At 44.7% G+C, this 15,755-nt stretch overlaps 1 protein-coding gene across 1 annotated transcript in view; it reads left to right on the top strand.

Annotated features, from left to right (window-relative positions):
- SNAPC1 (small nuclear RNA activating complex polypeptide 1) overlaps nucleotides 1-15,755 on the top strand; it is a 66,357-nt gene that overhangs the window by 21,681 nt on the left and 28,921 nt on the right. Inside the window, exons 6-8 of the mRNA XM_077464373.1 lie at nucleotides 6,852-7,010; nucleotides 7,317-7,370; nucleotides 9,733-9,795. Of these exons, the coding sequence (XP_077320499.1) occupies nucleotides 6,852-7,010; nucleotides 7,317-7,370; nucleotides 9,733-9,795 (276 nt within the window). The remainder of the gene's footprint in view (nucleotides 1-6,851; nucleotides 7,011-7,316; nucleotides 7,371-9,732; nucleotides 9,796-15,755) is intronic.

Genomic DNA, 15,755 nt, shown 5'->3' with positions numbered 1-15,755 from the left:
TAAGTCTTAGGTATTTAGCAGTCCAGTACTAGAACCTCAACTGACAGCTGAGTCAAGACAAGGCCTACAATAAGTGATCAATTCCCCCAACACCCCTAGGCACACTGTAATTGCCTAAAGCTGAAGTTTAGTGATTTTTTTTTTTTTTTTTTACTTAATCTGCACTAGGGACAGAACTTACACAGAGAGTGGGCTGTTGGCTGCTATGTTCCTTTTAACTCCTCTGTCCTCTGCCCTCTGGATACCCCTGCAGCAATGATCTTCTCCATCCCTGCCTGTCCTGATCAGTCCAGCCAGATGGGTTATAGTGGAAAAATCTGAAAGTTAAGTTAAGTAGCTGTTTTCTCGGTTTAGAAAACTCATATTGATCTGTAAATCCAGCATAATTTGTGCACGTTTAAATGTTTATTCATGAATCAAAGATTGCATATAAGTAATAAAAAAAAAAAAAAAAAAAGCTGCAACGTACGTCAGGTTAAGGATTTTTATGCTTAATTTATGTTACCAAACTATACCTAACAGCAATTGTTACCGTATTAAACCTAATAATCTGTTTGAGCCTAATGAAACTTAAAGTGATTGTAAATATTTGTTTCTTTATCGAACATCATAGGACACAGAGCCTCAAGTAATTACTTGGTGGGTTATGGGCCTACCTTCAGGTGTTGACACTGGTATGACCAATACAGGAAGTTGACTCCCCTATATAACCCCCTCTCCTTCCAGGAGTACCTCAGTTTTTTCGCCAGGGTCTAAGGTGTTGGATCTGTCTGTTTTCAGCGGTATCCTGCAGCGAGGACAATGTAAAGGAAGAAGCTAATGCTTTTTCTTTCTATACACCTTGTATGACTTAAGATGTCTCCCTTAGAGGGAGTCATTTTAAACATATGCATTCTCAGTTACAAGTCTCTTAGCAGCTGAGTCGTTCACACCAGGAGACAACAGAGCGCTGGGCACGTGAGGGTGTATACTAGGGCATTTCCAGTACAGAAGCTCTATTCCTATTTAGCAGTTTAAGCTGATATAATGGTGACATTATTTTGCTATATTTATTATTAAGCAAATTGTATTGTGTGCCTCTGCTTTTGTGCCTTGCACCATGTCTTCCAGACCTACTGTAAAGGTACCTAAGGCACCCCCAGGTCCTGGGAATCCCAGTCATGCTTCTATACTGTCATCCTCTTCTGAAAGATCTGACATGGCAAGCCAGGGTGAGTGATTGGAAGCTAGCGGTGGTGCAACTGCTTCACACACTTCAGCCCCTGTATACGTGACTGAAGAAGCACTTTCCTCTGCCCTGCAGGGCTTAAAAGGAAGATTAGCAACTTTAATCGCATCCTCCATTCAAGTGGATAGGAAACGTCCTAGATACCCCTCCCCACCTTAGACTCTTTACAGTCAGTGGAAGGTCCAAGGGACCTATGGAGACAAAGTGAGATATTACCCTCAGATGATCTGGAAGAAAAACAAGCCGATTATTCCTCTGCGTAGGAAACAATGCTTGAAGTCTCAACTTCACAATTGGAAGTACAGAGCCTTACAGAGATGGTCCGCTCCGCCTTCATGCTACCCCTAACTGAGTTAGCTGAAGGTCCAGTCTCCTCCTTGGGTTCTCTTGAAATCTTTACAGCCTTTGCATGTGTTTTCTGTGCACCCATTACTAGAAAAGCTTATTTATTCTGAATGGAATCATCCGGATAAGCATTTTTCCCCTTCCAAAAAGATTTGCAGGTCTCTATGCTATGGAGGAGAAATTCACTAAAAGATGGAAAGTTCCAGTGGACGCTGCGATTTCCAATGTGAATAAAAGTTTAACTTGTCCAGTGGACAATGCGTATATGCTTAAGGATCCAACAGATAAAAAGTTGGAAGGCCTATTAAAATCCTCTTTTTCCTTAGCAGGGACCTAACTCAGCCTGCAATTGCAGCCATAGGCATCTGTGGAATGTTTGGGTTGGATTCCCAACCTAAATAAGTCCTCCTTAAAACCATTGAAAAGGCTGGAGTATCTGGGTCTAATCATAGACACAGCCCGGAAAAGGGTGTTCTTGCCTCCCGCAAAGATCAGCTCCATACAGGAGCTAGTGAGGAGGATCAGGTCAAGGAAAAATCCTTCAATTCGCCTTTGCACGAGGTTGTTAGGGAAGATAGTAGCTTCATTCGAAGCAGTTCCCTATGCCCAATTCCAATCGAGACTGTTTCAGAACAGTATCCTGTCTACTTGGAACAAAACTATTCAAACTTTGGACTTGCCAATGCGGCTGTCCCCAAGAGTGTCCCAAAGCCTCAGTTGGTGGTTACTGTCCCGGAACTTACTGAGGGGGAAGTCCTTCAGACAAATTATTTGGAAGGTAGTAACGACAGATGCCAGCTTGTCAGGCTGGGGAGCAGTACTAGAGAAGACAACTGTCCAAGGACAATGGTCAAGAACTGAAAGAACCTTGCCCATCAACAGCCTAGAGCAGGCATGTCCAAAGTCCGGCCCGCGGTCCGGTTTTGAACGGCCCGCCTGGTAATCTAAACATATATATCTTTTGTGGCCCCCGACGATCTCCCAGCGCCTGGGCCACAAAATATATATAGTCTGGCTGCATTGGAGATAGGAGGCTGTACGAGCGCTGTGCACACAGGAGTATTTCCTGTTTACACTGCAGCCTCTGTAATAGGAAGTCCCATCTCCGCCATTGGACGACTGTTCTGTCCATCAAAGGAGGCGGGACTTTCTCTTAAAGAGGCCGCTGTGAAAACAGGAGATTCTCCTGTTCTTTGGCGCTCGTCTAGCCCCCTCCATGTCCCCTCCAAGGCTGCACTGATGGCAATGGTAAGTACATTCCTGGCTAATAGTGAGTGAAATCCTGGCAATGGTGGCTGCATTCCTGGCAATGGTGAGTGAAATCCTGGCAATGGTGGGTGCATTCCTGGCAATAGTAAGTGAAATCCTGGCTAATGGTGGCTGCATTCCTGGCAATAGTGAGTGAAATCCTGGCTAATGGTGGCTGCATTCCTGGCAATAGTGAGTGAAATCCTGGCAATGGTGGCTACATTCCTGACAATAGTGAGTGAAATCCTGGCTAATGGTGGCTGCATTCCTGGCTAATGGTGGCTGCATTCCTGGCTAATGGTGGCTGCATTCCTGGCTAATAGTGAGTGAAATCCTGGCAATGGTGGCTGCATTCCTGGCAATGGTGAGTGAAATCCTGGCAATGGTGGGTGCATTCCTGGCAATAGTAAGTGAAATCCTGGCTAATGGTGGCTGCATTCCTGGCAATAGTGAGTGAAATCCTGGCTAATGGTGGCTGCATTCCTGGCAATAGTGAGTGAAATCCTGGCAATGGTGGCTACATTCCTGACAATAGTGAGTGAAATCCTGGCTAATGGTGGCTGCATTCCTGGCTAATGGTGGCTGCATTCCTGGCTAATGGTGGCTGCATTCCTGGCTAATGGTGGCTGCATTCCTGGCTAATGGTGGCTGCATTCCTGGCTAATAGTGAGTGAAATCCTGGCTAATGGTGGCTGAAATCCTGGCTAATGGTGGCTGAAATCCTGGCTAATGGTGGCTGAAATCCTGGCTAATGGTGGCTGAAATCCTGGCTAATGGTGGGTGCATTCCTGGCTAATGGTGGGTGCATTCCTGGCTAATGGTGGGTGCATTCCTGGCTAATGGTGAGTGCATTCCTGGCAATGGTGGGAGCGCAGATGGGCACTGACCCTTATTTTGCTTCAGAGTTTTTATTTAAAATTTTAAGGGTTTTTTTTCCTGAAACTTCCCTCTTATTCGCCAATAAATACGGTATATCCAAATAACACGCCCGAGCTCATCTCTTCAACACAAACAGCCACAAAGGCAAGAGAATTCTTGTTGGGCCGTGTATTAATGTTCGAATGAACACACTTAGACCGATTTTTAATGGTTCAAAGAATGTCAGGCAAAATGGTCGGCCCTCGTGCATGTTCACTTCATCAAATCTGGCCCTCTTTGAAAAAAGTTTGGACACCCCTGGCCTAGAGATTCGGGCAGTGTATCTGGCTCTAAAGAATTGTCCTGCCAGGATCCAATCCGACAATGCCACGGCTGTGGGATGTATCAGTCACCAAGGGGGCACCAGAAGTCTTTCAGGTCAGAGAGAGGTGAACCAGATTCTAGCTTGGGCAAAAGAGAATGTCCCATGCCTTTTGGCAGTCTTCATTCCGGGAGTAGAGAATTGGCAGGCAGTTATTCCCGGGGGAATGGTCTCTTCACCCCGAAGTGTTTCAAGCTGTTTGCCAAAGATGGGGGACTCCGGACGTAGACCTTCTAGCGTCCAGATTTAACACAAAACTGGTCAACTTTGTGTCCAGGACAAGGGACCCACTTGCATACGGAACTTATGCATTGGTGACCCCGTGGGATCAGTTCTCACTGATCTATGCATTTTCCCCCGATTCAGTTGCTGCCATGACTTCTTTGCAGGATCAAGCTGGAAAGAAAGTCAGTAATACTGGTAGCACCAGCATGGCCCAGAAGGTAATGGTATGCAGAGATCGTAAAGATGACAGTGGAGGGTCCATGGCCCCTCCCACTAAGGCCAGACCTGCTATCTCAGGGGCCGATATTCCATCCTACTTTAAATTTAACGGCTTGGCTATTGAGACCCACATTTTGAAGAAACATGGGCTTTCCAGGATGGTTATCTCTACTTTGATTAATGCTAGGAAGCCAGCTTCTAGAGCTATATATTATAGAGTCTGGAAAGCTTGTTTCCTGGTGTGAATCCAAGGGTTGGCACCCTCGGAGATATATCATAGGCAGGATTCTTGCCTTTCTACAGTTAGGCATAGAGATGAAGTTGGCCCTGAGTACTATTAAGGGCCAAGTCTCGGCCTTATCAATTTTATTTCAAAGACTGCTTGCTAAGTATTCTTTAGTACGGGGTTTCATGCAAGGAGTATTGCGGATTAATCCGCCAGTTAAATCACCCTTAAGCCCTTAAATTTGATTTTGTCTGTGTTACAAAAACAGCCTTTTGAACCGTTACAGCATATTCCTTTAGTCCTTTTGACAAGGAAGCTGGTATTTTTGGTTGCTATATCCTCAGCAAGGAGGGTGTCAGAATTTGCTGCTCTTTCTTGTAAAGCGCCATATTTAGTTATTCATGAGGACAGAGTGGTGTTACTCCCTCGTCCAGGCTTTTTGCCAAAAGTGGTTTCAGGCTTTCATCTGAATGTATTGTCCTGCCTTCATTTTTCCCAAGCCCATGTTCCAGGGAAGAAAAATCACTACATTGTCTTGATGTTGTGAGAGCAGTGAAGATCTATTTGAAGAAAACTGCTCAGATTCATAAGACTGACGTCTTATTTATTCTGCCAGAGGATCCTAAAAAAGTACAGGCAGCGTCAAAATCCACTGTCGCTAAGTGGATTCGGCAAGTTATAATTCAGGCTTATGATTTAAAGGGAAAGATTTCCCCTTTTCAAGTTGAGGCGCACTCTACCAGAGCGGTTGGTGCTTCTTGGGCAGTGCGTCACCAGGCCTCCATGTCTCAAATCTGCAAGGCCGTGACTTGGTCTTCAGTACATACATTTGCAAAATTTTATTGTAAGATGGAATGAGGATATCGCCTTCAGGTGCAGTGTGCTGCAGGCAGCAGTATAGGTCCTCAGGTCTGGGGGTTACCCTACGTGTTGTCTCTCCCTCCCCTCAAGTAGCATTGCTATGGGACATCCCACCAAGTAGTTACTTGAGGCTCTGTGTCCTATGATGTACGATAAAGAAAATGGGATTTTTAAAACAGCTTACCTGTAAAATCCTTTTCTTGGAGTACATCATAGGATACAGAGCTCCCGCCCCTCTGTTTTATGGGGTGAGAGTAGATTACTTATATTGCTTGGCTACAAAAACTGAGGTACTCCTGGAAGGAGGAGGGGTTATATAGAGGAGTCAACTTCCTGTATTGGTTATACCAGTGTCAGCACCTGAAGGTAGGCCCATAACCCACCAAGTAATTACTTGAGGCTCTGTGTCCTATGATGTACTCCAAGAAAAGGATTTTACAGGTAAGCTGTTTTAAAAATCCCATTTTTTTTTTAAATCACAAAATTCCAATAGTTACCTGCTCTGTGCAGTGGTTTTGCACAGAGCAGCCCCGAACCTCTTCTTCTGGGGTCCCCCGCCAGAGCTCCAGGTTCCTCCTCTTCATCGGGTGCCCCCAAGGAAAGCCTCTTTCCATGTTGGCACCCATGTGGGCTCGCTCCCGAGTTCTGCTGCTGCGTCCATTGACACAGACTCGGCCCTGCCCCATCCCCCCCCGCCCCCTGGTCCTGTGTCACAGCTTTCCATTAACTGCAGTGGGAACCAATGGCTCCTGCAGCTATCAATTTGTCCAATGAGGAGAGCGGCATCGTTGGATCGGATCGGACTCAGGTAAGAAAAAGGGCGTCTTGGAGGGAACTGCAGCACAGAATGTTTTTCAAGATGAAAAATCTTAAGGGTTTACAACCCCTTTAATTCTAGAGTAAGAGGAGGAGTTAAAAATAGGAGTATATACTGTATACAAATATTACAACACTCCTACTTAGTATTTAAAAGATACATAATCTATTTACATCATACCAAATAGCATTAGTCCTCCCAATAAACTAGAACCTAGTTATCTAATGGCTTAAAACCATATATTTAAACTATCACTCCTTAAAAATAATTCTATAAAATTATTACATATTTTGCAAAAATATTAAGCTATCTTCAACAAGTAGATGGGGGAGTTTGGAGGGAAAGGGGAGGGTAAGGGCACAGAACTGACCCTCCAGGCTAAGTTTCACATGTTATTCACACCCATTCATGCTCCCATATTGTGTCTTTTTATCTTTTTCAGGAAATGATAAATGTTCATGAGCACTACCAGAAAACCAAACGTCTGATCTATGCGGATAAATCTGAGCCTGATAAAAGCATGAGTTTGATTAAAGACGACTTTACTGATAACCTGAACTCCTTGGTCTCCCAATATCAGCACTGGAGACAGGATACCAGGGTATGTTAAATAATACAATACTGAGCTAAAGAGCTATGTACTACGCCTATAGGAGCATTGTGCATATAAAAAGAGTTATGGGTTATAGAATGCATAATACTTTCCTTACTTTTACTGTATCTGAAAGGCTTATAGCCAGTCCTTGTCTGATTAGATCAGCCCCAAATCTGTCTGCTGTTTTACTTTTAAAAGTTTAAAATGCCTGAAAGGTTCACGTTCTGGCAAGAAAGCATTATTAAGAAATCCTTTTAACAGAAGTATATACAACTTCTAACCTGAATCTTCTGATCTGTTTTCTTCTACTAGGCACCAAGGACTAAAAATGATGAGGAAAAAGAAAGGACTTCTCAAGAGTCGGAGGTAACTATCGGCCCTTAAAGTGGAGTTCTGCTTGAAAAAAAAAAAAAAATAGGTCAACAGCTACAAATATCACATCCTTAATTCTATTTTCTCAGATCAAATTGAACACGATTTGTTTTGCCTTCTTCCAGTTTTTATGAACATTGCAGTGAGGTTGGCCACTGTCCAGTAAAGGCCTGGTACACACTGTCACATGCTGGGCTGAACAAAAAAAACCTGACAAATCACTGTACTAACACATGCAGTGTTAGTACAGCGATCTCCCAAGCTGTGCTATTGTGTTCTGACAGGCGACGCCCCACCAGAATACAGCTGTCAGTGCTCTTAGCCATTGGAGTGGCTATCAATGGGTAGTACACTGTAATATTTGGCAGGTGCAAAGGGCACCATCTTGTGGAAGGCAACACAATCACAGATTTTTTGTTATCCCGGTATACCAGACAAGAGAAATGGTGTGCACAGTTCATACATACAAAACATACCTCTGAACTTTTGAACTTAAGAATGAGGGGTATGCCAGGGAAAAAAAAGAAGGGCCTGCGTAGTGCACCAAGAATAATTTGGGTGTGGCCAAAATTATTGTGGAAGGGGCTTAAATACAGTGGGGGAGAGACTGGAGGGATTACAAGAGATAATCAGAGACTGCAGACGGATTACAGGCGATAATCAGAGACTGCGAACTGACTACAGGAGATAATTAGAGACTGCAGACTGACCACAGGAGATAATCGGAGCCTGCAGACTGACCACAGGAGATAATTGGAGCCTGCGGACTGACCACAGGAGATAATCGGAGCCTGCGGACTGACCACAGGAGATAATCGGAGCCTGCGGACTGACCACAGGAGATAATCGGAGCCTGCAGACTGACCAAAGGTGATAATCGGAGCCTGCGGACTGACCACAGGAGATAATCGGAGACTGGACTGACCATAGGAGATAATGAGACTGCGGACTGAGTACAGGAGATAATGAGACTGCGGACTGAGTACAGGAGATAATGAGACTGCGGACTGAGTACAGGAGATAATGAGACTGCGGACTGAGTACAGGAGATAATGAGACTGCGGACTGACTACAGGAGATAATGAGACTGCGGACTGACTACAGGAGATAATGAGACTGCGGACTGACTACAGGAGATAATGAGACTGCGGACTGACTACAGGTGATAATGAGTGTAAAGCTCCCTTTTTGTGACAAACATAACTCTGCTCTGGAGGGGGGCGGGTCAGACACCCCAAACTCCCCCTTATCTACGTCCGTGACCCGAAGATGACCCGTCCCTCGGCTCCGGGTGGAGACGCCAGCATCTTAAGTTAGGGAATCAGGGAGTGAAGCCTTGCGTCTTCACAGCCTGGTTTCCATGCTGCGCATGAGGGAGTCGCTCTGCGCATTCTGAGTGGTCCCTGCAGTCTTCTGGGACCTATGTGTCTCCAAGAAGATCACGGGGGGACGGAAGAGGGGCCGGACATGGCTTAGATCGCCACAAGGACTGCAGCGATCTTTTGACAGAAGTGGAAGACAATACCTGGATTTGATAGGTATCTACTCCCCCCTGAAAGGTGCCAAATGTGACACCTGGGGGGGAGGAATCCGGACAGCGGAAGTTCCATTTCTGGGTGCTTTAAACATGACACATAAAACAGATAATAGAGCTAAAAACCTACACAGTGTGACTGTGTTCAAATCTGTGAAAGATCTTTGAGTTGTCAGAATGTGCATACCCTTCTGATGGCCGTCTAATTTCTATAATCATTTTAGGATTTTTTTTTATGTGGGGGAGATTTACTATGGTTGGACAGTGCAAAATCTGGTGCAGTTCTGCATAGAAACGAATCAGGTTTTAGTCCCAAAACTTAACTGAACAAGCTATAGTTATAAGTTAATTGGCTACCATGCACTGCTGCACCAGATTCTGTGTGCATCAGTTTTAATAAATCTCCCCCTCTGTGTTTAAAACAATCCCTGCTTTTCCATTTTCAGTGCGATTTTCTTCAAAATGCACTTTCCATAGGGATGTATAGTAATGCAGGTAAAACGTTTATAAAACTCATCAAAAATAATCTCCTATGGACCGACTATTACACATTTCTATATCTTTTATATGCTTGTATTTCTCTCATTGACTACTGTCTTTGTATAACAGTAATTGTTAAAAAAAAAAAAATTTATCACACCTCTCATGCAAATATGTCAACGGAGCACTTTTAAAGCCACCTCATTTTGTGACTTGCTTTGCTGTAGTAGTGAGCTACGCACTGAAAGGGTTAAACCGTAATAGCATTTCAGATGTAATGATTTGGACCTCAGGAAGTCCTGAAGTTATAATCTAATTTTGGTTGATGGATTTCTTTTGTAGGGCTCAGAGCGAGCAAGAGTTTTGGCTGGGATAAAATCCAAGTCTTACACTGCTGTGACTCAGGTAAGGTGTAAAGTTTCTGTGGGGTTTACATTTGTATGAGCTTGTCAGAGTTCTTAATGGTGGTAGCACAGCCTAATACTCTGACACCGTATGATGGAATTATATGGCTTCTCCTATCTCAGTGAACGTATTGGGGGGGGGGGGAGGGGGGCACATCAGACCGTAGAGACGTTTACAAAATGGCGGTAGTTTTGATCATACTATCGAAGATTACACATAGTCCAATACGTAATTCACTCTATACTGGTTTATGGCTTCATTATCTTGTAGGCTAAGTTCACACCTATGCAGTAGATCTGCATGATTCTGGCTAAAATGAGAATAACGATTTTTTTTGCTTAGAAGATAGATCCCAATTCTCACTGCGTAAAATCATCTTTCATATTCAAACAAAAAAAATTGGGCTAATTTTACTGTTTTTTTTTTTGTTTTTTTGTTTTTTTTTTATTCATTGAAATGTATTTTTCCCCCAAAAAATGATTTTGAAAGACCGCTGGGCAAATACAGTGTGACATAAAATATTGCAGCAATTGACATTTTATTCCCTAGGGTCTCTGCTAAAATATATATAATGTTTGAGGGTTCCAAGTAATTTTCTAGCAAAAAATATTGATTTTAACTTAAGAATCAAGTGTCAGAAAAGATTTAGACTTTAAGTGGTTAAAGAGGAGGGCCAGTTAAAAAAAAAAAAAAAAAAAAGTCAGCAGCTGCAAACACTGCAGCTGCTGACTTAATAAACACACTTACCTGTCCAGGGCGCCCGCGATGTCGGCCGCCCGAGGCCGACCCGTCCCTCGGGTCCCGGCGCCGCCATTCCCTCTAAGGGAAACAGGCAGCGGAGCCTTACGGCTTCACTGCCCGTTTCCTACTGCGCATGCGCGAGTCCCGCAGCTACTGCGCATGCGCGAGTCCCGCAGCGCTTTCTGAATGGGACGCGCTGTGTTCTGGAACACACAGTTCCCAGAACACAGCGCGACCCATTACCCAGAAGACGCCGCGACGAAGACAGAAGATCTCCGTGGAGGAGGAAGAGGAAGATTAGGATAAAGTGCCTAGCAACAGGCATTTCTGGTAAGTAAAAAAAAATAATTTTTTTCATTTTATTTTTTTTAGATTTTTTTTGTCATTTTTAAAATTTTTTGGTTTTCAGGGTGGCCCTCCACTTTAAACTTCCTGCATTTACACATTGTTTAAAAACTTGGCAGACTGCTTGGATTCTTTTTTTCACACAGAAGTTTATCCCTTTGATCTAAGAAGGAAGAGTTACTTACAATGTTTCATTTTAAAAACTTGGCAGACTGCCTGGATGTTTTCTTTTGACAGCTGAGTGAGCAGATACGTCTCTCCACTTGTTATATGAAGGAATCAGCAAATTCTGCAGTAGAGATCATCAGGGGGTTTGGGGGTTGAATCGAGATCACGATTTTTTTTTCTTGTACATCACGGAACACAGAGTCTCAGTAATTACTGATTGGTTACACAGGGTATCACTAGGTGATTGGAAACTGGCACACCCTAGACAGGAAGTTCAACCCCATATATAACCCCTCCCTTTACTGGAAGTACCTCCGTTTTTTCACCAGTGTCTTAGGTGTTGGTCACTGGGACAAGCCATGCAACCGGATCCATTCAAGGTGTCTTTTCCAGGCTGAATTGGATGGTACCCGGGCCTCGTATCCAAAGAAATAAGGTTTTACCTGTAACACTTATCTTTTTAGAGAGCTGCACCCCGGGATCCAGTATTTGTTTTTTTCAACCATATTCCTGATGGGCTCCTTTACAGGCCCAGAACTGCGGATCCCCCTATTCAAGGGGGCCCCAGTCTCTGAAGGTTTTTCTCTAAACAGAGCCCACCGTGAGAGGTGAAGATTGGGTCTGTTACACAGAACCCTGCAGCTGGATAAGGTAAGGGAGATTCCTCAAGAATTTTAGTAGGTTTCTCCTTTAAGCAAATGTATGCTATGCCTAAAATCGCCACCGGGGGCTGTCAAGAGCACATACCATTCATGCCTGATCTGTCTGTCTCAGTGTCCACGGTGTTCGTTCCTTCAGCCATGCTCCAGGTAGGATGTGGGTAGGGGGGTTCTTTCCTTCAGGGATTTTCCCCCCACGGCTTAGGGGGCCGAGGTGACCCTTAGCAGGGAGCTGTAGTATACGGCACCACCCGCCGCTGTCCGCCGTCGCCATTATGACAGCTTCACATCCACCGGCCCTTCTCTCTCCTCCACCCCAGCCCCCCCTCCATGCTTGCTCAGAGATCAGAGCCTCGGTTCCCATGGGAAAATGCTCATTTTTGAAAAAAGTGTGTGGGGGGGGGCAGAAGGGGTGGTCGGAGGAGGGGGGGCAGAGCGTTAATGCGATGTTGGCATGGTTAGACGCCCCATAGCCAAGCTATAAAGTGCACTCTTTTTCAGGTGCACAAGGCTTATGGAGGGACACAGAGCAGACAGGCGCATGTGAGTGTGGGACACAGGCATTCCTAGGCAGCATTTACTTACACACCAGACTGAGTCTTGGTAGCAGTGGCAGATACTGAACTACATTGCTCAGCAGTTAGTACATTTTTGTGGTACCTCTACTTTTGTTGCTTGGCACTATGGGTAGAAGAGGTACAAATACCCCAAGAAATAGGGTCTCAAAAGGATCCCCCTCAGGCTCTGAGGACCCCCCCCCCTCTGAAGCACCTTCCCCCCCGAAAGACCTGGGGAAGCTGGCCAGAGCGAGCTGTCGGGTCAGGGGCTGCAACTGCTTCTGGCAAATCCGCCCTGTATACATTACGCAGGAGGTTTTTCCTCAACCATAAATGGATTAGAGAAAAGATTAGTGGCCTTAATCGCATCTTCACTCAGTAGAAGAAAAGGCACTACGCCCCCCTCTGCCACCCAGGACCCTCAAACAGAGGAACTCTGGGAAAGAGGATCAGGATGAGACTGATGATTCCTCTTCTGAGGAATCAAGTGGATAAGGGCCCTCTTCAGCTTCTAAGGATGAGAAGGTGTTGGTGCAAATTCTTGCTGGATTGGTCCGCTCCACAGTTGCCCGTATCTGAGGCAGTTAAAGAACCCTCCTCTTGTTTGGGTTCACTGAAGCCTCCTCAAACTGCACATGCCTTTCCTGTTCATAGTGTACTGGAAAAGCTTATTTATTCTGAGTGGGATCACCCAGATAAACATTTTTTCCCTCCTAAAAAGTTTTCAACACTTTATCCTATGGACGAAAAATTTACTAAGATGTGGGTTATAGCGGAGATTGACGGCGCCATATCATCTGTAAATAAGTCTGACTTGTCCTGTTGACAACGCTCAGATGCTTAGGGATCCAACTGATAAAAAATTGGAATTCCTGTTAAAAAAACATTTCCTCCTTGGCAGGTTCAGTGGCTCAACCTGCAGTCGCAGAAATTGGAGGTCAATACTTGAGAGACCATGTTAAACATGTGCTTTAAAGTTTTACCTAAACAGCAGGCCCGGGGGTTGGCCAACCTACCAGCGGCTTTGTGTTTTGTTGATGCAATCAGAGATTCTATCCTCTGGACCTCTCGACTCAAATCACCATGTAAAAAGCTCCTGGCTGGGTTTCCCTTTTGTGGTGCAATACTGTTCAGGGAGGATTTGTACAATTATATCCAAAGGATCTCTAGTGGGAAAAGCACCTTTTTGCCAGTTAAGAAAAGGAGTAAGCATCCCTCCTTTTAAATGGGCTCTTTCTCCAGTGCCAGGGGCATTAGCCTCCAGGCAGTCACGACGGCCCTCAGTCCTCTGTCGGGCACAAAAGTTAAATCTCAGAGTAAACTCCAGGGACAAAAGAAGTCCTGGGTGAGGAAGTCTACAAGACAGAACGCTAAAGCCTCCTTATGAAGGGGGGCCCCCATTTGCTTGAGTGGGGGGAAGACTGCTAAAGTTCTCAAGGGTCTGGCAGGAGGATTTTCAGGACAGATAGGTGGTCTCTACAATAACTCTAGGTTACAAACTAGAGTTCAGAGAATTCCCCTCTCCTCGTTTCCTCAGATCAAATGTCCCCAAAGACCCAGAGAAAAAGAAGTATCTCTTTCTAGCATTGGAGTGACTTTTGACGCAAAAAGTTATCGTGGTAGTTCCCACGCAAGAGCAGGGATTGGGGTTTTATTCAAACCTTTTCACGGTACCAAAGTCTAATGGAGATGTCAGACCCTTTCTAGATCTCAAAGCTCTAAACCGATTCTTTTTTTTTTTTTTTTTTTTAACTATTCATTTTTTTGTTTAATTATTATTATTATTATTATTATTATTATAATACAGGTTTTATATAGCGCCAACAGTTTGCACAGCGCTTTACAACATGAGGGCAGACATTACAGTTACATTACAATTTGGTACAAGAGGAATCAGAGGGCCCTGCTCGTTAGAGCTTACAATCTAAAAAGGAGGGTTCAATTGATACAAAAGGTAATAGCTCTGGGGGGATGAGCTGATGGAGGAAGTAAAACAGTGTTAGTTAGAAACAGGATAGGCTTCTTTGAAGAGAAGGGTTTTCAGGGATCGTCTAAACATGGATAGATTAGGGGACAGTTGGACAGATTGGAGTAAGGAGTTCCAAAGAATGGGAGAAGCTCTGGAGAAATCCTGGAGGCGAGCATGGGAGGAGGTGACAAGGGAGCTAGAGAGCAGGAGGTCTTGGGATGACCGAAGAGCTTGGTTGGTATTTTGGGACTAGGTTAGTGATGTAGCTGGGGGAAGAGTTATGGATGGCTTTGTAAATTATTGTTAGTACTTTGAATTTTTTTTTTAACCATAGATTTTTATTGAGTTTCATAGTACACGGTATAAAGTATGCAACAGGTAGTGCAACATGTCAGTTATACATAGTGAGAACAACAGCAGAACAGAAAGAAAGATGAAGGAAAGGGGAAAAAAAAAAAAAGAGAGGAGCTCAGGGTATACACAGTATCATACACATGCAGGCTTCATATGGCATAGTAGGAGACGTCTTCAGTGGGAGGTCGAACCCGTCACCCCATCTGGGAACTAACTGTGACGGGTTCTTGAGGGCGCCATAGAAAGGGGTCCAACTTTGGCCCCAGATGATGATGCCTAGTGCTCCATCTCGCAAATGTATATGTCCAATAGCGTAGGCTAGCGAATGAAGGCGGGAAGACCTTCTGTTACAGGTGTAGCACAAGACATATAGCTTAATTCAGAGTTGTAATAGATAACTTTAACAAGAAACAACGTGTTAATTGGGAGAGCAACACAGGTACACAGGGTAAGAGCTTCAGGTACTGACGGGGTAAGGAGGTCAGGTAAGTAATAGGTCTGTCATAGGAGGTTTGCATTTAGGGTGTTGAAGCCAAAGGTCCCAGTTGCTTCTGAATTCAGGAATAAGGAGGTGGCCTTTGGCATGCATGAGTTCCATCAGGCAGTGGTTGTTTAAAAGTGCGATTATTTCCACACCGGAAGGGGCTAGAGGGGATTTCCAGTTTTTGGCGATGGCTAGACGTGTGGCGATAAGAACATGGGCGAGAATGTGTCGAATGGGTTGAGGCCAGTCTTCCAATTCGAGACCAAATAGTACTAGTTGCGGTGTCAGTGGTACAGGAATTTTTAAAATGGACAGAAGGAGTTTGGATAGCATGGACCATAGTGGGGTTAGGATTGGGCAGTCCCACCATATGTGGAGTGGAGTACCTAAGGATCCACAGTTTCTCCAGCACAGATTGCTCGCAGTTGGATATATATGGGCCAGTTTGATTGGTGTGAGGTACCAATTATGGTATATTTTTTGGACTGTTTCCCAATGCAGTAGGCATTTGGAGAATTTCATGGGTGCTCGAAGCGAGCGGAACCATTGCTGGGGGGTGTAGGTGCGATGTAGTAAGTGTTCCCATTTTAACATTGTGGGGGATTTGAGAGGTGGAGAGAATTCAGTGAGGAGTTTGTAGCAAATCGAGATCCCTCGTTGGTGGGGTGAGGTGAGATTGAAGA

This window comes from Lithobates pipiens, unplaced genomic scaffold (assembly GCF_037356315.1).
Source record: "Lithobates pipiens isolate NorthernLeopardFrog02 unplaced genomic scaffold, aLitPip1_a1.2 Scaffold_30, whole genome shotgun sequence".
Taxonomy (NCBI): Eukaryota; Metazoa; Chordata; class Amphibia; order Anura; family Ranidae; genus Lithobates; species Lithobates pipiens.
Note: the sequence above shows the minus strand (reverse complement) of the source record. Positions and strands in the feature narration are given on the sequence as shown.